This window comes from Rhyacophila brunnea, unplaced genomic scaffold (genome assembly GCF_057557595.1).
Source record: "Rhyacophila brunnea isolate RB1 unplaced genomic scaffold, BYU_Rbru_1.0 scaffold_14, whole genome shotgun sequence".
Classification (NCBI taxonomy): Eukaryota; Metazoa; Arthropoda; class Insecta; order Trichoptera; family Rhyacophilidae; genus Rhyacophila; species Rhyacophila brunnea.
Window position 1 is genome coordinate 20,133,389 of NW_028232796.1, and position 23,741 is coordinate 20,157,129.

At 30.3% G+C, this 23,741-nt stretch overlaps 1 protein-coding gene across 1 annotated transcript in view; it reads left to right on the forward strand.

Annotated features, from left to right (window-relative positions):
* The window catches only part of kn (EBF transcription factor knot), a 225,956-nt gene that overhangs the window by 191,427 nt on the left and 10,788 nt on the right, over positions 1 to 23,741 (forward strand). Inside the window, exon 9 of the mRNA XM_085942363.1 lies at positions 9,606 to 9,741. Coding sequence (XP_085798489.1) covers positions 9,606 to 9,741 — 136 coding nt within the window. The remainder of the gene's footprint in view (positions 1 to 9,605; positions 9,742 to 23,741) is intronic.

Consider the following 23,741-nt stretch of genomic DNA (forward strand, 5'->3'; position numbering starts at 1 on the left):
TAATAACTATTTACATTTATAAATTGAATTTATTTATTTTTATTTTTGACTCTTATTACAAACATCATAAATTTATATACTTAAGTACTTATAGTTTTGGAAAAAGCTTTCCCCAAGCTACATGTCTGTGATGCTATATAAACATATAAAATACTTAGGTACTCGGTAAATCATTTTAAATGTTTTTTTTTAATTTTTGGATTAAGTGTAACATAATACTACCACATACATACTTAACCATATTCGATCCTTAGAAGTTCAGATTTTGTTTACTAGAAATGGATGTTAGTCACTTGCTCAACCTATCAGGTTAACAAAAAAACATTATATGTATTTGTTAGACTCAGGCTTCGAACCTGGGGACCACGAGAGTACGACATTATAAGCCGGCGCTTAAGCTGCTCTGCTATCGTGGATGGTAAACGTCGTTACTGAATAACTAGCTGCAAACTACCATGTTGGTATTTTATTTTAACAAACGAATAAGTTTCTAAATCATAGAAAATGTGAAGTTATGAAGAAAAAGAAATCGGAAATTATTTTGCGACATTAAAATTTTAATACAAATACTAAACTAATAACTACCAGTTAAAAAAAATTACATCATACTCTGAATGGCTTCAAATATTAATATATTCCCTAAACAGAGATCACTAAACATTTATGTGGTTTTATCAAATCATTTGTATTTATGTGACCACTCCACTTCAACTACTACAATACTGTTTCACTGCACAATCTTGTTTGTCGTCATAGTTTGTGTAGTGTTAAAAATAATATTTTATAAGTATGTATGTAGGTAGGTATTACAATATATTTTATTATATTATAACATATTAAGTGAATATTTTTTAGAACAGGCTTATTTGATGCCTACTTCCATGTAGGTTTTTTGAAGATTTTGTTTGCTATTCAAATTATTATATTTTTTTATGAAAACCTATTAATTATTAATAATGTTACATATTTCTTGGTTTTTCTTCCGGTGTCGTATTGTGAACGTCTTGAATATATAATTTATAAAGATCAATCAATATATGCGGGGGATATATAATTTGGTATATAGGTAGGTACATAAAATGACTTCTTTAATAAATAAAGAACAATATAAACTTTCTTATTGTTTTTGCCCCCGTTCATATATTTGGCGATAGATTTTGGTAGGTAGAATCTGTCAAATTCTTTTGGCAGTAGGTATAGGTGACTCATTTAGGTGTTGGTTCGTTATTTTTAAATGACTCTAATACCGTTGGAAAATGATTTCGTCGTGGTCACAATGACAGAATAATAATTATTTGTCTTTCCACTACTTACTAGGAACGTAACATTCTTTTTATTAATCATAAAATTAAATTATAAATATCGTATTACGACTTAATTTTTCATGGTAAATTAAAAGGTTAAAAAAATCATTTTAACCATTACATCAGTGTTACTTCTCGGTTATAAACATATTAATATACAAAGTATTAAAAAAATGGCAAGGCATCTTGTCTTTCCGCATTTTTAATGGCCCAATGCAAATAGAATTCTATGGGGTAGATTTCCTTCAGCAGCCTCGGAAAAGTCCGTCGACCGGTGTAGGGCTAGAATGAACGCCCATACTATAGGAGAGTAGCGTTATCAAAATTACAAACCATTTGCAGCAAACATTAGATATAATGACGACCATTTGTTGTATCTTGCAAAGCTTAAAGTATAACAATGAAACGAATTGCGAAGTCTATGCTGTGCGTGTCACTGTATTAGAATTGTACAGAAGAAGGCAGACGTCATTTTAAGATATTGTGCCATACTTTTAGATAGTGGCATTTAATACAATTGCTAGGCGCACACACAAGAGGAGACACGTAGAAACGGATAAAAATACGCATTATTTAGGTAAATGAGATATTATTAAATATAATATTGATGGCTGTCAAACAGAATATTATGAACAGGCTGGCCCCACTCTTCTTGGCACTCTATGACGCGAAAGACCTGTACCACTTAAAAATTGATTAAATTATCGGGGGCATCCAATATTTGCTTTAATCTTCAGATGAAAAAGATAAAGAAACGGACGACAAACAATGACATTAACGATCCTTATAATTATAACCGTTAGCCTGCTCTCACATCTCGCGTCCTCTGCCACACATCCATAAATCCAATAACGTCGATCCGGTGTTGCAGATGAAGACCGCGCACATCTATCTAGCGACAGTTGCACGTAACCTTATTTACATTTGGATGCGGCGTTCGGCGAATCGGTATAGGAATGACCAATTCGTAGGTGTTTGTATGCATCCTGGCGTTTTCGACTCCCAGGCCGAGAAGCATGCAACTTGACGATTGCAACAGTAGAGGTTTTTTCAAACTAAAAAGTCGCATTCAACCAATCTGCTGAGCTTTATTTGGCAGGGTGTGTTTTGTGAATAACGATGACGTCACATCAACCTATTCGACACGTTGCAGGCGAAACGAGAGTTGGTGTGCAATCCGGCTTAAGCTACGCACATTCAAAAACTTCTTGTGGATATGACAGCTCGCAATAAGTCTTAGGTGAACACGCTTAGTTACCTATACCTGCAAACAGGTGTTTATTGCTAGACTCAAAGTACAAGAGTGTTCGAATATGGGGAATGTATACAAAAAGCTGCAGAATTTCGCAGTTTAAGCAACGAGTAGCAATATTTTTAGTAGGTGGGGTAAACGTGGAAGTCAGAAACACCTGCTAGATTTTCTCAACCCGCTCCCTCCCATTGCCTTAAAAATCAATTAAAATTAGTAAGGGTACTCTATTTAAATGGAACTCCCCGAACCATTTTTCTGTGTGCACTCCTGACAATAGTATATACCCGCACTACGACATACCTATCACATATGTATAACTAGATAGACCTTCCACAGATAAAGAAAATTGAAAAAAAAACTTTTGTCTACTAACATTGATATTTTTTGATAAATCAAAAACAAAAATGTAACGATTTTTTATGAGCGACATCAGTATTATCTACATACCTTAAATAATTCACTTTTCTATGAACTTCTTCAGTTAACTGCTGGGTAGAGGCGTCTCTAAGTTTAATCCATTGCAATAGCATATAGTTAGGTACATTCACTGTATCTCGTGTATCCAATGACCTCCAATAAAAATGTTTTATACATACTTCTCAGTCGGCTCGCACATCGGAACTAGTCTCGCCTAAAAACGTGTCGCATACGTCAATGTGACGTCATCTTTATTTAACGAAACAACATAACACGCGTTGTCAAATGGAGCTTCGCAGATTAATTGAATGCAACTGTTTCGTCTGAAAAAAACATCTGGCTGTTGCTTTCGACATGTTGCAAAGTCACAAAGAAACACCTACGTATTGTTCATTCCTACACCGGCTCGCCGATCACCGCATTGAAATATTATCAATACGTTTCGAAGGCTACGCGCATCTACGCGCGACTGTCGCTAGATAGATGTGCGAGTGTGTCATGCAACACTGGCCAGCCGGTCTTGTGTCCGGCACACGAGGCGAGTTTTGATATTCGAGCCGGCTTAGGGATAAACGCAACGCCACTAGCGATGTTTACCAATAAAATATGAAACTGTATTTTATTCAGTTCATCAATACTTGTGTAAAAACATTAAAAACAAAAATATAATTTGAATGAATCCTTACAATATGAGTATTAAAAATACCGTTATAATTGTTTTTAATCAGATTTTATTAGTAGGTAAATCAGACTTTTGCATATACATAGATTTTTGAATTTAAAATAAATTTTAAAAACATGAAAATTTTTTATAAAATTTTAATTTCTATGTTATATTTAAGTAGGTAAATCAACCTTCATTATGATCACAATATCAATGCTCGATTCGATTTAACTATTATTAACCATCATATTATATTTTATTATTTTGGGATGTACGTAATAATTATATAAATAATAATGTTAAAGAAATGCACATTTTAAAAGCTTTTTTTATTAAAGGTTTACCTTTGAATTATTAAATATCACATTTTTCGTATTTTATCGCTAAATGCCTATACTTAATCCACATAACTATAGCATTCCTTTTTAAGTGACTTAAATATTTAGAAACTAAATCTATATGTTAGAATATTTTATGAGATAATTATGCAAAGGAACCATCATGTCAATGCAATTTACCTTACTAAGACGTAATTTTAAAAACTCTCAAAGGATAGGAACCGTTTATAAAAATTCATATAAAAAAAATTGGCCGAATAGGACAAAATATAGTTTACAAACAATAAGTATGGTACTGTTCGGTTATACGGAATACAGCGGAAAACGCATTTTGAAAATAACCGATAAACTGGATTATTTGTTAGGTTGACCTAACCAAACCTAACCTAACCTAACCTAACCTAACCTAACCTAACCTTACCTAACCTAAACTAGCCTTACCTAACCTAACCTAACCAAACCTAACCTAACCTAACCTAACCCAACCTAACCTAACGCAAACTAACAAATAATCCAGTTTATCGGCTATTTTCAAAATGCGTTTTCCGCTGTATTCCGTATAACCGAACAGTACCATGAGTATATTATATTTTTAATATATTTCACATCATTGCGTAGTTTTAAAGTGAATCTTCATTTTCCATATCTATCCTACGAGGGTGGGTCAATAAAACCTTAGAAAAGCCGACAGGTGGCGCGACTAGTACTGTAAGTGGTTTGTTTTCATGCAGCGGCACTACCGATTCAGTATGCTGCGAAGTTTCAATCAGATTGGTCGGGTTGTTGTGTGTTTCTCGTACATTAAAAAAAAAAATTGCTTGTGGAAAATGGAAAAATGGAAAATGGAGAAAATTGAGTTTAGAGCTGTTATTAAACATTTTAATATAAAAGGGTGAACAGCAAAGGAAATAAAAAATGAGTTGGATTTAGTTCACGGCATATCTGCTCCTTCACTTGCAACTATTTATAACTGGTTAAATGAATTTAAACGTGGTCGTACATCAACAAAGGATGAACCACGCTCAAGACGTCCTGTAGAGGTGACTACACCAGAAATGATCAATAAAATCCACGATATGGTGTTAAGTGACCGAAGATTAAAGTTGAGTGAGATAATTGAGGTTACAGGGATCTAAAAAGGTAGCGTCATTTCTATTTAACATGACAAATTGGGCATGAAAAAAATTTCTGCAAGATGGGTGCCGCGTTTGCTCACAGTCGACAATAAACGCAATAGGGTGGTGGCCTCTAAAGCCCTGTTGTCGCTCATGCAACGCAATCCGGATGAATTTTTTCATCGCTTTGTGACTGTAGATGAAACATGGATACACCACTATACTCCCGAGACGAAAGAACAGTCAAAGCAGTGGATTGCGAAAGGCGAACCATGTCCAAAGAAGGTGAAAACCATAAAATCAGCTGGTAAGGTTATGGCTACTGTATTTTGGGATGCACGTGGAATTATTTTCGTTGACTATTTGGAAAAAGGAAAAACAATAACAAGGGATTATTATGCATCTTTATTGGACCAGCTAAAAAACAAAATTGAAGAAAAACGGCCTCATTTAAACAGGAAAAAAATCCTCTTTCATCAGGACAATGCCCGTGTTCACACATGTTTACGATCAATGGCTAAAATTGAAGAATTGAAGTTCGAATTGGTCGACCACCCACGGTATTCGCCAGATTTAGCCCCCAGTGACTTTTCCTTTTCCCAAACTTAAAAAAATGGCTAAGTGGACAACGTTTTTTTTTCAAATGAAGAAGTCATCGATCGGACAAATGCTTATTTTGAGGACCTTCCGAAAACTTATTTTTCTGACGGTTTAAAAAAAATTGAGAAACGTCTAACCAAGTGTATTGAGCTCCAAGGAGATTATGTTAAGAAATAAAAAAAAATACAAAAATAAAAACTTTTTTAATGCTTTTTTCTAAGGAATTATTGACCCACCCTCGTAAATAGAAAGTCATATTTTCAATTAATATTTTTTTTAAGAATATCCTTTTTTCATACTCGTATATTAAATTTTACTATAGATATACAATTACTAAATAATTCTATAATTACAAATTTTCGTGAGAACAGGTGAAAACAGGCCTAGGGCCAAAGCTGATGTTGAATAAAACCGTCTTGTTTAGATACCGTTTGGACATGGAGCCTAAATATACGAAAGTGATGACAAAAAAAATAATACTAAAAGCAGTAATTTTAGTTAGAGACTGTTTTCAATAAATTTGGAATTTACTTTACAAATTTTTGTAAGTATATGAAGGAAAATTCAAAAACATTGCCTGTATTTAAATGTAAATGTAAAAATGCCTATATTAAAACTATAAATCACAAAAACAAAACAAAATGAAAATATTAATAATACAGTAAAATCTCAAATTGCAAATAAGTATATATCCTAAGTATGGAGTCTTCCATTTTTGATCCCGCATGCAAACCCAGTGGACAGTCCATTTTTAAAGTGAAGCCCCTCTTCCTCCCCTCTTACTTTTCTCTCCCCACCCTCCAGGACGCATCACAAAGAAAGCTATTCCTCCAGTACACTTTCTTACAAACAAACTACTCACACCCCTAGGCTTATGCACACATAGACAGGCACAGGGGGGTAATTAGGGGAGGGCAATTTTATACAACTGCGGCGGGCGTAGGCCAAGATAATGCGCAGTACAGCATTAACAGAAATTAAGAGTCTAATTTTTATTTGAATATTGTTTCAAAAACGCCCGTATTTTTCGTATATTAATTAATAAAAATCTAATTAAAATATTTAATCAGCTCTTTGAGTATATTCATAATAGGTACCTAACTCAGTTACTGCGGACCTGTTAATTACTATTTAATTACCACATTTAATTAACATGCTATTAGTATATAATGGCCAACTAATGGCAACGCAATAGTTGCCTTGGATGCTCATTACATAGTTCAATTTATTATACTTAACTCAAAAACAATTAAACTGATATTGAATTAACTTGTACAGCCTATAAGATAAACTACATTTTTGGTATAACTTTAGAAAACTTTCACTTCGATATTACCAAAGGTCAAGAAATTAAAATAAAACTTCTCGAAAATAACACACGTCTATTTAATTAATAGGCGTTGAGTAAATATGTTTATTTTTATTTCCATATTTCACGTGGATAAATTTGTGGGTAATTGCTTATCAAAGGTATGATTAAAAAAAATGGATATAGTATCTACCTAACTATCTTTTTTAAATTTTCAATCCTTTATCTTCTAACACATTAAATAATATACTTTGTAAGAATTGTTATATTTTAGAGAATTTTCTTTTTTAAATTTCCTGGCGATAAATATCCTAATTCCGTTTCCAGACACACATATAAAAGCTCATATAGAATAGAAGCTTCGGCCATTTTGCGGTGTCCTCAGACTTGGCCCCTCCTCCCTGGGGAGCCCCGCGATAGTATGGGTGCATCTGTATAGACTGCGGCGCGCGTGTGTGTGCACGGTGTTCCTATGGGAACCGAATGCAACAACCCTTGGGGCCGATGTATGAATGGGAAGATCTACCTAGCGACCTACTACGGAGTGTATAGCTAGCTCTCGCTTTTGAGGCGACCGATTTTTGAACGATAAGAAACGGGACAAGACAGCTTTTCTTAAAAGATATACTTACTTTAAAGAGAAAAAACTAAATAATAAGACAAAGATATAAATATGTGCAAAATATAAGAATATTCGGTACTGTTCGGTTATCAGAAATACAGCGGAAAACACATTTTGAAAATACCCGATATACTAGACTATTTGTTAGTTTGGGTTAGTTTAGGTTAGGTTAGGTTGGGTTAGGTTAGGTTTGGTTAGGTTAACCTAACAAATAATCCAGTTTATCGGCTATTTTCAAAATGTGTTTTCCGCTGTATTCCTGATAACCGAACAGTACCGAATAATCATATTATTTAAGGGATTATGTTTTTTTATTCATTGTTCTACTTTTAATTTAACATAATAAAAATATATATTTAAGTGAATTGCAGTGTTACTGTGGATTTACTGGACGCATCTAGTGACAACGTACGAATGATGTAAATACCTACTTATAATTATTTTATTCAAAGATAAACTTGCAAATAAAAAACTATAATAAATTTTGCGTTCGTTGAATAGAACCGTTAATAATTATTACATAATACCTAATTTTGTATGTATACCTAAATATAAAAATTTGATTAAGAATGTTAATGTATTTTAAAAATTCGAGTTTTTATTTAAACCCTATATACCTAAACCTTTATAGTGTATATAGATTTGAGTTTTGGTATTATAAAACATTAATTGGTTTTTTTATGAGTGTTCAAAGTAAGTATATAATATGTTTTGAAGTGTTGTTATTGAAAATGATGAATATTAAATTTTTAAATCGTGTGTCTTGTATAATATTATATTGAGTCTTGAATAATAAACATCGTGAATAATTTTTGAAACGTTTAATTATTATAGTCGCGAGATTTTCTGAGAAGATCTTATCGTTGTCACCCTAGAAAAGCTACACTTTGTACCTAGTTCAGTGTGTATACGTGCAAAGCTCTTTTGTATGAAAGATAGTGAAAGAGAGATATTATTATCATAGTAAGGAATAATATGCAATATTTTCTAGTCACATCTATTATTAAAAAAACATGTATATAAAATAAATAATAATATAATATAATCAAAATTTATTGTTACGAATAAATTAGCCATAACATACAAATGCTTATATGAATAAGTACCTACTTAATAGATAAGGATAACCCTTTTGAAACATATTATTGGAGAAAACCTCAGACCCAGTTGGGATTCGAACACACGTCTTTAGTATTACGCCATGTTAAAAAAATTTAAACGTCACACCAAAAATTTAAAGTAAATCTGGATACTATAATATTATATGAATCGTATTTGATTACATTTTAGGATGATAGCAATAATGTAGATAAATTTAAAAATCGTCAGTAATAATAATAATAATAATTATTGTATGTATTACGGAATAGCCGTAAAATAGAAACTTACGTCGATAGTCAAATAATAAATTAAGTATATGAATAATAGACGTGTTTTATGTTTTTCATTGAAAATTCTGTATGATATAAAAATCTTGTTTACTACGTGTGTACTAACTAACTAAAAAATGTACCAACTATTATATAATTTTCTTGCCAATTCAAGAAAAGAGTATACAACTGTAAATATTTTTTTTACATATTAGCTACGTCTACTATTTATTAACTGTGTATCTTTAATAATCAAAATAAATATTATGACATCCCTAGGCAAAGTCCCCCCCCCTCGTAAGCAGAATTAACATCCCGCATTTTTAGTTGTAGGTCAAAATTTTATGTTTTTTTATTACATACAATATTTTTTTATTTTTTATTCATGCCTATCTTGAATTTAATAGAACTTCTGTCACACATAATATACTTACAGGCCTTTAAAGTAAAATTAAGTAATTCGTGAACGCCGCAAGAGAAAATAAAATAATATGCTTTCTATGTACCATATTATGTATTACTTTTTTTAATTTTCCACCTATAAACGGTGTAATATCTGCCTACCCCCATGGGATCACGAATGCCCCTTACTAATATTTTAATTTTGTTAACAGGTGGTGATATCAACACAAGTTGTAGTAGATGGCCCTCTCCTAGCCATCTCCGACAACATGTTCGTCCACAATAATTCCAAGCACGGCAGAAGAGCAAAGAGGTTGGACCCTACGGAAGGTACAGACCCGCACGATTGTACGTTATCATTTTTTCATATTATTTCAAGTTTTCGTATCTTTTACAGTAGAGAGAAAGACGAATGGATGAATGATGACTTACAGTATATCTATAATTGTATTTTATTTTAATATAATTATTAGTATTTATATTATATACCTAAGTTCCACTGTGAAAAACTTAGTATAAAGTCCATCTCAATAACTATTGGGGTGGGTTCTAAATAAACTTTTTTGAAAAAAGGCTTTTTTAATATTTATATTTGGTCCATAGCAGGAAACCAATGCGTTGATTGAATGGGTAAAAACAGTTATTTTAAAGTTTATTAATATAACTTTATAGAGGCTCATTAAGAAAATTGTAATTTATTTCTTATTAAGTAGGTACATAATACATGTCTTGTCAAATTATAGGTATAACTTTTACTTGTCGGCATAATATTTTTCCTATTTTTTTGTCTTATTTTATAATAATCATGAGTAACTTATATGTATATGTAATTGAAATGTATGCTAAAGTCATAAAGTGTATGAAGACAAAAGAATATGGGCGAATATTGGGCCAAAATTAACCGCAACAAGAAAAAAACTAAACCTATTCAGTAATACTTACTAAACTTTGCGATAATTGTTAGCTTTCTCTGATATCGATAGTTACCAACTATTAGGTATAATCTTTTACTCGGTAAACAATGATTATTTTGTCATTAAACGAGTGTAAAATAAATGATAAAAAAAAAATCATGTCAAATTTTAATTTATTTTCTGAATTTAGTTATTATCTTCAAATAATGGGAATGAGAGATGATTGTAAGATTTTTTGAAATAATCTTTATTACATAATAATTACTATGGCATTTATCATTTATTATCTATAAGAAATATTTAAAATACCTAATATAAATAATTGTCTCCAACCATAATTTATTAAGTTTAGTATTGGTTAGTAATAAAAACCAATGAATTTGAAAATATCTAACTAAATAATATAATATATGGCTATCAATCACATTATTGCGTAAACACATTACAAGTTGATTTTATATTGAATAATATTTCCGGACTAGCAAACTAGAATACGTATATTCCATAATGTCGCATTTGTCAGTCATAAATACATAGGTATTAAAAAATCATAATGCAATAATAAATCCATGTGTTTTTCAGTTGGTACTGAAATTATATTTAGGTATAGTTTGGTTATTATTTAAAAATAAGATTTTTTGTCGTAGGCATAGATAGTTTCTGTTTATAAGTACATTGACTGATTTGGCTTATTTGAAAACTCAGTGCAGTAATAGCCTTACTTGTAAACTTTTCAGTGAAATTACCGTATATATAACATATGGATACTTCTTTCTAATAATATAGTGACTGTACGTATAAATATAGGTATATGACAATGGCGAACGGTGAAGGTGGGCTATTTAGATCTGACATAAATAGTGCACACTAAACTTTGTTAGTCATACGTATATTATGTATTCATTGAACTAATACTACAATTTGCAAATAGTATTGGTTATTTTTTTTTAAATTTGATTAAAACTAAGTCATAATATCTTAATAGTCAAAAAATATTCTTCTTTCTTTAAAATAACAAAAATTATGCCATTAAATCATACACCATTTTAGATATTTTATAGATGGAAAATTTTTTTTTATCTATTATGGTTTGGCTTAAGAGTTTAATGAATTAAAAAAAACTAACCAACAACAAAAAATTAATATGTATTTTTACTTCAACGAAAACAAATAAGTATGATGACTGACAAACTTTTGTGTGGACTATTTATGTCGGATCTTAATAGCCTACTTCCACCCCCTCCTGCCACCGGTGTATAATTATTGATCAAGTTACGACGAAGTGAATAATTAAACATTTAATTTTATTTCTATACTGAGAAAATAAACTAATGTAAATTTTATAAAACTAGCAATTGTTTTAATTTACCAAAATCTACCAAAAAAATTAATCAAATTATATACAAATCTCAATATTACCATATATATATTGGATTAGCTATATTATTTACCTACATAATTATGTAATAAACCTAACTTTCCATAGTATCTATAGAGAGCGTATATACTTTCCAAAAATCAATCGCAGTACAATTCTGCAAATAGATTCACAAAAAACAACTTATCGAATTAACATTTCAGCAGAATCAAAATTCACCTTTATAAAAGAGAACGGAAGATCTAGTTCGGCCGTTATACCCGTCGTTACATTATATTTTTTACTATTTTTCAAATAAGGATCGTTGCAAAAGTGCAAGGTAGATATGGCTTATATATTTTTCTGTATCAGTCGAATTGAGTTTTTTGTATTGGTGATGTTTTTATGACAAAACATAGTAGAGATATAAAAAAAACAACCAAATAACAAACAACACTAATAAATTTGCAACCATATGAACTTACATTTTATAATATTATATAATATTTTTTACTACTTTATAAAATATTTAAATTTGATTTAGAATATTTAAAAAATCAGCGGTTGAAACCGATTTTTTTACGAACCGATGAGATCGTAAATATTCTAAATATATTATAGTGTATTATATTTTACGACGTTTTTCTTAGGTCGTATTCTTATTTTTCCGGTGGTTGTTTGTCCGGTACAAATCTTGCAATCGATTTTTAACTAACTTCTCGACTAGCTAGACATTTGAAACTTTTATAATATATCAGAACACGATGCCAATGCATTTTTTAATACTTTTAACCATATTTAAGTAAAATTGAATTTATTTTTAGTTAATTCTGTTTTGTATTAAAAGTTATTTCGATACCATTATTGGTTGCTAAGGGGTCCTAGCAACTAAATTTTTAACCAATATATACGTACGTTACTATGGAAATCAATATGAAATGACATTTCATTATTCAGTATTTCTATCAAGTAGAATCTTTTTGATCGTTTAAGCTAGTCAAGTTTATATGATTCAACAAAAAATTAAAAAACGTTGTACATAAAAAGTTCTTTTTATCTTGTAATTATTTTTGTTATATACTTATCATAGACAGACAAAATTAATAACAGTCTTTGAACTTCTGACATCAATTCTACTGAAGATTAAACAGGAAATATCTGCAATAATGCCACGAAATAATGATTATTAAAATTTAATTATTTTTTTCTTTCCTTACCTACCACTAATACACAGTGCATGATCTGCGTATATCTACGGAATATCACTGTTTTTAGTTGATTTAGTGAAAACATACAATATATCCACAGACCCTGAAAACATTATACTTAAATGTATTTATTTTCCAAAAAATTCATGAACCGAAAAGCTTTTTATAAATTTTCTACGAGACGAAACGTTATATAAAACAATTGTTAACTAATTTGAAATGTCCTTTTTAACGTTCTAAATTTGAATAATTTAAATTTGTGACAAACTGATCACATTTATGTATGAACTGTGATAAAGTCAGCTGAATTTAAATCATAGACTAGACTAGACAAGTCCTGAAAACAATCCTGATTCCGCCATCCATATATGAACACACACAATAAATATTTTATTGTGTTCGTCTCTTCCTATTTACTTTATGCGTTTATCCGCGACTCTATTTCCGGCGCAAAGCGTGGAAAAAATTGAAACGGAAAAACGAAATTGGAACTGGCGGGATAACGCGAGCGGAAGTGTAAATATAATAAAGTGGAACGTAGTATAAAGTTGTTGAACACGAATTCAACAGTTAGTTGTGCTTCCTTGTTGTACCTTCTATACAAGACAGCGGTTCTCATGTTGTGGTTCGCAAACCAGTTTTTAATTGGCATTGATACGTCAATGTTTAGGTCATAAGATGGTCTACAGAAAATAATTATGTGGAAAATTTGCAGCGTCATAGAGTGAATGAGAAGAATTTTTCACTAAATTTATATTTATTTTTTTAAAAATTCTTTCACCATTTATTTTTTGTAATTATTAGTAATCTTTTTAGGCTTAGTCAGAGCACACATATTTGAATGCGTAGTGACCTCAGTTTTGGGCAAATACTCCTGAGAGTTTACTCCCAGTTTTAAAAAAAAAATGAAGATCCATCACCCAAATCTAGGGTTCCGAGATACGCTCACATTTATGTTTTTTTTAATTCCCCAAAAATGCAATTATGGCCATGTTTGGGCTTCTTCCTTAGAAGTAGTGATGCGTGATTTCGTGCAATGTTGTTTTGATTAAAGCGCACCAAATGCCTATACAAAATATATTTTGCAAACTACATTTGATTTGATAACAATATTTGCAACAAGCAAAGAAAACAAATGATTGTGCACGGGCATTTTTGTTGGGACAGATATTTTTACAATTTATTCACAGACAAGTGTAACTTGGTCTACATTAGACATATTAAGACTATATTAATTGTTAACGCAGTGACACAGGCAGAGTTAGTGTTGTATGTTTATTATTACTTCTAATAATGGCTTTAAATGCATTTTCAGACAATACTTAATTTTTAATTTATTAAACATTAATTATAGTCAATATATAGTATAGTATATAAGTCATATAATATGTTCTAACACATGATTTTTTTTTACCTTTGGGAGAAATTTTATACTTACTATATTATATAAATATAGATAATGAATAAACATACTAAATAAATACTGACAACCCGATATTGTACAATAACTGCACAGCTATATGTAAAAACTTACCGTTATATTCACCGGTTATTCGGTGATTTAACAATTTACTGTGTATTTTATCTACAACCATTTTTAGTAAATCATTATAATAATTTATTACTATTTCAATACAAATTTTCAAGTAAACAATACTAGGAGGGCACCCTGAATCACTGATTTTCGTCACATATTATATTCATATACATCTCTTATTATTACCTAATTGATACTATCCTTCATAGTTAAAACTGTACATTTTTTACACCAAAACGATGGTTGCAGATTTCAATTCAAATTAATATTTTTAATATAATATTAGCTTATTGTATGAAACAAAATTATATTGTGATTATATTCAAAGCATGATTATATTATGTGATATTCCTAACTGATAATATAAATATACACAATATTATATTTGTGGCATCTAGCAAAAAACAATACTAAAAATATTTTTTTCTGTAATATATTCTTTACTGTTAATAAACATATTTAATCTTAATGATTTTTTCTAAAATATAATTACCGGTATACAAAAATGCAGGCGTTGATAAACGCTGACATACATAGTAGGTATGCTTGCCTCGGAGGCTGTAGAAACGTGTAAAAGTGCCTGAGGGCCCATCAAATTTTATGTTTTTCATCAATACAATAGTGAACGGAATCGATTCGGCTATCAAAGCTCTATAGAGTATTTACGGCATGAACCCAATAACGAAAAGCTTTGAGCAACTTCTGAGAATGATATGCTTTACAATTTAAGTATTGTAAAGTAGATGCACTTTAATATTATGTTTTTCATCATTTGACTTATGAGCTCAAGCTTCTAGCCTAGACGCGTAAATACAAATTTTATGATCAGAATATCTGAAGCTTATACATTGCTTTATAATAAATCAATATCATATTTTGCACACACATCATTTTTAAAAGCTTAGAAAAATACGAATTAGAAAACCGAGCAAGGCTTTAATCGTCATTATTAAGATTTCGTCTAATGAGCTTTTTTTTAATTACGAAGCACCTTAATATGCTATATTAATCACTCTACATTATGCCTCTGAAATGATCCATCAACTTTTGACTTCACTACTCCTTCAAAGATGCAGTATCTTTTCATACAGTCAAATTATCATGGTATATATCTCACAACCTCCTTTCTTATATTGTATGTCCTACAAAATGTATTTCAAGGACTTTTTGTAGTTTTAAAATAAAGGTGATTATTTTAAAATAAGTCAGTTGAACTATGGAGGATCGATAGCTAAAATGATAGACCACTTACTTGAAACAGAAAGATGTGAGTGCAAAATCAACTTGGTCCAACTTTTGTTTTTGGATTTTTTCCTTTTAATATGTATGTTTCTGGGTCGTAAAATCCTCTATTCGTTCTTCAATACCAAGAATTTATTCTCTATTGAATAGTTATGCTATTCAAATATCTTTAGATTCTGAAGCACTGTAGTAAAAGAACTTTTTTTATTGCATATTACTTAACATGTTTTGCATAATTATTATCTGCTGATTTTAATAGTCATTTTTTATTATTACAATTTTTCTATGGACTATGTTTTAATATTTTCTAACGAATATGTCTTACTCGTTTTTATTATATCATGCCGTTTATATTATGTAAATAAGTACAAACACCTGATAATAAACAATATAACACTCTTTACGTGTATTCAGTTTTAAATAAAAAAAAAATCATCACTATAATGGTTTGTTAATTACCTACTGTCAATTATTTATGGAAATTATTCAAAAACAATCAAAAACACTTTTATTTTTGGCACCTTATTTATCGATTAAAATGTCAAGATAAAATATAATAATATATATATAATAATTAATATATAGATATTATCTACCAATAGATTAAAAATTAGCATGACTTATACCTTAATTTTATCAACTACTATGAAGGTAACGGTTTCGATTCGTTGACTTAGTGTTATTGATAAAATATTTTAATCATATTCTTTAGATTTGTATTAATAATAAATCAACATATAGATGCCTCAGATTTTAGAATTTAAAAAAAAAATCTAAAAATAATATAACCTCCTAATTTTTCATAATATTCGTGACCTTATTCTTTTATAAACAATAGCATTCTTTTTAAATATATCTCGTCAAATTAATATAAAAATAATAATATGAAGTAGGTAGGTACTTAAAAAAGTAAGCCGCTTAGAAAACAATTAAAAATATTCAAGGAACAATTTTTATTCCCAGTATTCCTTTTTATATTTTGGTAATCTATGAAATTCATAAAGGTCAGAGTTTAAGAAAAACTTAACATTTTTACGGGATCAATTGGTATATCATTATCATTAATATCATTAAAAATATATAGTAAATTCTATACACATCGTATAGAAATTCACTATAATTTTACCAATAATTAGAACGTTGTCATCTCTCGAGGAGACTTCTTAATAATATTTTTTAAAGGAATAAATCCTAACCATTCATTCAATCTATTATATATTATACAACACTTCCAGATATGGTATTCAAACCCAAGATCTATGGGTTTAGTCTTGGGTATTCTTCCACTCGTCCATGACGGGCGGTTGCTTATTTATAATTATTTATTATTCAATTTTATTTTCATCAATATTTAATTTTATAAATTTAAAGACACTTGAGTACACATACAACAAACTTAGTCTACTAACGCATCGATCAGATTTTCGTTGGCTTTAGAATCCGATGTGAATATTGGATGCCTTATTTTAATATAATTGAATGCTAGGCACTTTCTGAAACTATTAGGTCCGGTTACATATAAATTGTACGCATTAGATTTCACCTTATTACAGTTCACCGTGAGCTGTTGTATAGGAAAGAGATGGCCGTATAGCATTGAGAATAAAAAGACGCGGTTTTTGTGGATCATTGAAGACAGCAGTGTTTCAATTTTATTATATTCAATAATAATTTTAATTTTATATGATTTTATTTCTAATTAACTTATCTAGTACCCTTGTATTCTTAACAGTATTATTTAGACTGAATTTAACTTAATGCTATACGACCAAATACGTACAACTTTATCCATCCTCCGCATTCAAATAAACATTGAATTTATCAGGCGCGAGTTTCGAATCCAAGACATATTACTTAAGAGCATACATCAGTGAAACGGCAAATAATTTTCAACAGTAGGTGCGACGAAATTTTGCACTCGTCGCCAATCGGAGACCAACGGTCGAAGTGTGAGCACGTCAATTTGTTTTGTCATGGCGTCAGAGGAATATATTCTTAAGTCGTGTAAAGATGACTAAAAAACTTTACGTAGGTATGTACTTGAAAAAGTAACAACAAAGTAAAAACAAAATAAATAAAAAATAACAATAAACATAACATAAACATTAAATGGACGCATGTTGAATTTTTATGACAAATTATATTTCGTTCGGCACGTGTCATTTGCACAATCCTCGCATCGCCTAGTCACGATCGTTTTAGACCATGCCTCAGCTGAAGTATAGCCTTAATAAGCGTGCACATTACCACTCATCCATTGCAGGTTTGCTGCACCTATGAAAAAATATAGGTATTACTTGCAACAATTGCTACATATTATATCTATACATTTTTTGTATGGATAAAAAAATCTGTTAAAATAATACTCTGAATTAAGTGCTTATATGTATATTTGTTAAAGTAGGTACGTACTATTAATTCAGCAAACTAGTGAATCCAATCCCGAGCCGAAATCTTGATCCCGGGATTTCGGAATTACGATTTGACGATCCCGAGATTAGCATTTTGTCCAATAATTAATATAAAATTCCTATAGATACAAATAACGTTGATAAAATCGGTCAAAAATAAATTTAGTATAATTTATACTATTTAAGACATTTATTGTTAATATTGTGTACGTTCAATCTTGGAAATACATAGGTTTAATGAAGTAAATAATATTGTTATATGTATAAATGATAATGTCAAAGTAAAACAGTTTTATTTATTTATGAAAAGATAACAAAGACAAGTTCAATTAAAATAAAAAAATGACAAATGCATTAAAAAAAACATGGTGGAATCTCTTTGTTGAAAGTGCGAAGCATTGTTTGTTTATTTATGTGAAAAAATATAATAAATTGGCAACACATAGGTAATAAATCAAACTTCATTCAAACTCAGTTTATTTCTAATGTATTTGTATGTTATTAAAAGTATTTTTTCTGTTATATTTACGTTTTTATTTTATTTTCCATAAAATTGATAAAAAAAACACAATCCCGAAACTTTCGGGATTATGTTTACCAATCCCGGGATTCATAGGTATTGAAAAATGATCGGGTTCCCGGGATTGGAAACCCTACAGCAAACCAACGATTTGAAAAAAATGCTAATTATTTTATTAACTACTGTTCTTATTTTACTGCCTACATATTATACTAATGCCAAATTTTTATATATTTTGGACATTGTAATTATTTAAGAAAGTTGGAAATTAAAAAAAATCATAGTATTGCAACAAAACAATGTATCACCATTCAAACACAAACAAAATATTCCACATAGGTGAGTGTTCATATCTCAACAATAATGGAATGTTTTTTTCGCTTTCCAGAAGTTTCGTATCGAACACCGATCCGATACCTACTTCCTGTGTATACATAAGAGAGACGCACGTTAAAAATGCACTGCCCCAACTTTCACCTTGGCGCAGCGATTCGCGATTCCCTCTCGCGACGCAAAACTGTTACAACTTATTTTTTCATATCGGCTGTCCCCCCGCTCCGGTGCTAGAACAGCGCTAGCGCGGAGTCTACCCTCACCCCAACATAATGTTTTGTCCCAGCGTCTTATAAACTGTAAACACAGATATTTTTTTTCAGATACAGTCAAAAATTATTTATATTAACTAAATAATTTAACAAGTTTATTATAAAATACTCTATTTTCTTCAAATATTACAATATAATCAGATAATATAATAATATATTTATAACTTGATTTTTGGAATATGTGAGTTATGATTCTAAGCGACTCAATATATATTTATATATATTTTTTTAAATCATATACTATTAAAATTACCTGGTCAACTGCTTTTGACCATTGAGTATCGATCCGCATATACAGACATAAGTCAAGGAATAAGAAGAGTAACCCGAATAGTGAAAAAATGTGTTTCAAAATGATGTATTTTCTCATCCTCACGTAGGTGGAATATATCAACACCCGAAGCAATTTCGTTAAACATAGTTATCGCCCTCCTAATTAGCATTACCAGTGGAGGTTGCTTCTGCACCTTGGGAGAATAAACAACTGATGGTCTCCATTTCTAAGATAGTTATCAAGGACACACAGGTCAACACTGCCCAGAATGGCAGAGTTCTCATTTATACCTCGTATAAGTCGAAAAAAATACGTAGCTAAATGAAGATTTCTTCTAAATTGTAGACTGCAGTATGTAAACATGCCTAAGAGAAAGTCAGTTGGATAAATATGGCAAAATATGGCACACGATTCAAAACCACGTGCTGTTTCAATCTATCGATAGTCTCGGAGATTAGTTTTTTTTCAGACTGAGAGAGCATGTTGTAATATCGATCCCTGCCAGTAAGTTAAAAATCAAATCCTTAACCATGTTTAATTACCATTAAATGTGCTTTGATTACGTAAGAAAATTAGTACCCAACGTCCTATTGTCACAGTACATATGTGTAATTTTGATGATATTTATAAAACTTAATAATATGTTTCTTAATGTACAGACGCCAAATTGATAGCGACGTGGAATTTTTGTCGTTACTTCCAAATTGTATCAAACGCATGTCATAATAACATCCCTTGTATAAAATATGTTGAAAAATATCCATTAAATATATGCATATATTACATCTGTGTATTTATGAATGTCTCCAATATTTCTACTAAAGTATCAATTGAAAAAATCTATTTGAGTTTTGAAAGTTGAGTCGATAATGATGTTTTTAAATTTTTCAACCCTTGACCCACTTCTTTATATTTTGACAACGTTAACGTGATAATCAGAGGTAAGTATATCGTATATTAAATAATACATACATACAATTTATCTAGTATGCGAAATCCAGTTATATTATTTTAACCTGTGACCTTCATAACCTAAGTGTGAGGCCTCAGTGCCAGCGTTCGGCGCAGCGTTGAGCGTTTTGCGCAACTCAAACGTATAACCGTATAAATGTATAACCAAAAAAAGACATTGTCTACGAACATTTTCACACACGGTTATACTTTTGAGTTGCGCAAAACGCTCAACGCTGCGCCGAACGCTGCCACTCAGGACGTACACTAATAACTATTATTACTGCGTACGCCTAACTTCATATATTTTTAAAAATACGCAAAATAATATTGATAATTTTATATGGATAGTGTGTTTACATGACGAACTATACATATTGTGAAAAGTTGAAATATCATTGCCCTAAGATATCGTTTGTATGCAAGAAGTCTTCGAAGACAAAAGTCGGGGTCGGGAATGAGGGGAAATCGCTTGTAGGCGAAGGGTGGTTGGTATAAGAGGGAGGTTTGCGCGGAGGAGGAGGGTGACTACTGCCGTAGAAATTGTCTTGGTTGAGATAGTGGCAGATATAGTTATAGATACAGTCAAACATGGGGTTTATCACTGATGTAAATCGTAGCTAATAATATTATCAAATAATTCAAAAAATAAATGTAAAGTTAATATTATTTTAAACGACTACTATTAATTATCTACACCGCAAAGTATTGATAATTTACTAAACTTCTAAAGTCTAATGAATGCAAACATATTGTAATATGGTATTTTTATTTTTAAATATCATAGTCAGACACCATTAAAGTGCAGTAGCGAAACCCTTATATCAGTAAAACATTAAATAAAAGTAATTTTTCGAATCCTTTATTATAAAATTAAAGAAAAATAGAATGATTTATTAAACAGATATATTTTTTCTCAGATCTCCAAAAGTGTTTTCTCTGAATCGGGGGAGATTTAGAACTATATTATCATGTTGATCAAGACTTAACATAATTGCGTTTTTGTAATGTTTACATACTAGACTATGAGAGAAAATAAAATGGAGCTCTAATTAATTGCTTGTAACTCTGGGTAAAAACAAAGATCATTGGACGTAAGAACTTGCAAAATTAGGCTTTTCTGTTATAACATTTACTCAGAATTTACTTACTAGACTTACTATATTTACTTGTAAACTCGGATCAAAATTATATCAACTGGGTTAGACAAAACTTATATTAATTAATAGCCGATTATAATAGCAATATATTATTTAATTACATACACAAATGTGGTCAGCAAATATGTATGTTTATCTCAGGTCAAGCATAATCAAAAAGGGTGAATGCGAGATTGACAAAAGGATAATATCAATGCAAAAAATACGTTCTCGTACGTATGTAAGAATCCGAGATTCTTAAATCCTATGCGTATTTGGTATTCATTTATTTTTTCTACATTTACTTTTTTTCGTTTTTGAAAGCCATATAAGGTACCTATGATAACTTAAATTATTAGTATTTTATCCAAAATTCATTCCAAATGTAAATAGATCAAATATATGTAGCACATTGGAAGATCACAATATGTTTCATTACACTACTTTGACAAATAATGAGGTTTGACTTGCGCTCGTGGAAACGACCTTAAAACGTAAAATAAGTTTCAGTTTAAGCAAACCTGCATCATAACTATATATAATTTTGTTGGCTGAAAACTACTAAATACTAAACTAGGTATAGTGCTATTATAATTAATAAGTACCTAATAAAATAATAAGATTATTTTTTATATGTAGATAATGCTTAAGTGTTAATCCACCAAAAATGTAAAGAAAACTCCGTACACATCCCGCTTCAGTGTTGTACAAATGTGCAAGAAATAGATATAAGTACATCCAACTTTAATCTTTCCCCGTCTTTGTTTAATTCACTTTCTCTCTCTATCTTTATTACCGTGTCGTTTTATTCGCGAGATTTGAGCTCGGCAATAACTTTTACTCTCAGTCCATCCCTCTCCCTCCGTCGGTAAATGCCTCTGGAATAAACTAAGGGCGGAAAAGGATGGAAGTAGTTTCGCTGCCCCTACTTTAAAAGGTTCTATTTATAATTTGGGCATGTCGCGGTCGTATATCAAGGCTCTGTCAGAAGTATGGAGGTAGCGTTAGTTGTACAAATAGCCGACACTTTGGTAACAAAACCGGCTAACTGGAGATAGTAGCTGGAGTGCCTACTGTTTTGATATCATCGCTGTATTCATTATTAATTATTGTTAGTTCGCACGTAGTTAAATAATTTATTACACGGTTGTTAAAACGGAGATTTTGACAGGTTTTTACACGCCGTAATTGTGTGTTAGGTATATAATAAAAAATCGATAAGAAAACAAATAAAACAGTTTTAACTTAATCATTAAAGGTATACTTATCAGTATAAACAGTTAATTTTTATAAGTCATTCGTACAGTTTTAATGTACCATACTGTCCAACTCCAATTTATTAATTTTTAATAAAATTGTGATTGAAAATGTAATACAAATATATTCGATTTTCGTATTGTATACGGCGGTTACATGTAAATTGTACGTAAAATATTTCACCATGGCACAGATCGCCATGAACTTTTTTATCGGTATAATATACGGTCTCTAATTTTATTAGATTCAATATGAACATTAATTCAATTTTCATAGCTGATTTTAGCAAAATTCATGAATTCAAAAATGAAAACCTAACCTAACCTAACAAATAATCCAGTATATCGGTTATTTTCAAAATTATTATTATACAAAATTATTATTATACAAAATTATATTAAACCGACAAAAATCATGTTTGATATTTAGACATGAATTTGATATCAGTACTATACGACCCAAAGAGGTTGGACAGTCTTTAATATACTGTCATATATTTCCGATACAACATTTCACGGTGAAGTGTGATACAGCGAACTGCATACGTACAAGTTTCCGGACACGGTATACGGTAGACTATAATTCCAGATAGTAAATGATCCGATTATTAAAATATATTTGACACTACCTAATGAAGATAAATCAAAATTATCTACGTATATAATAACTGAGAATAATTTAGAAAAGTGATTTTTTCCCTTTAGAAATGAGGTGGCAAACTTTATCGTAATATATTATAAATCTATAAAATATAAGTTGTGATATATTATCATATGTTCCACCTGCCACTATATGAAAATATTGTACTTTGGTTACTCCATAAATATAATGCAATATTTTTAATACGAGTTGGTTACATGTGGTATTGGAGATCTTGACCAGTGGTGGCTCTACGACTTTTTAGGTGGTGGGGTTTAGCCATTAATTATTAAA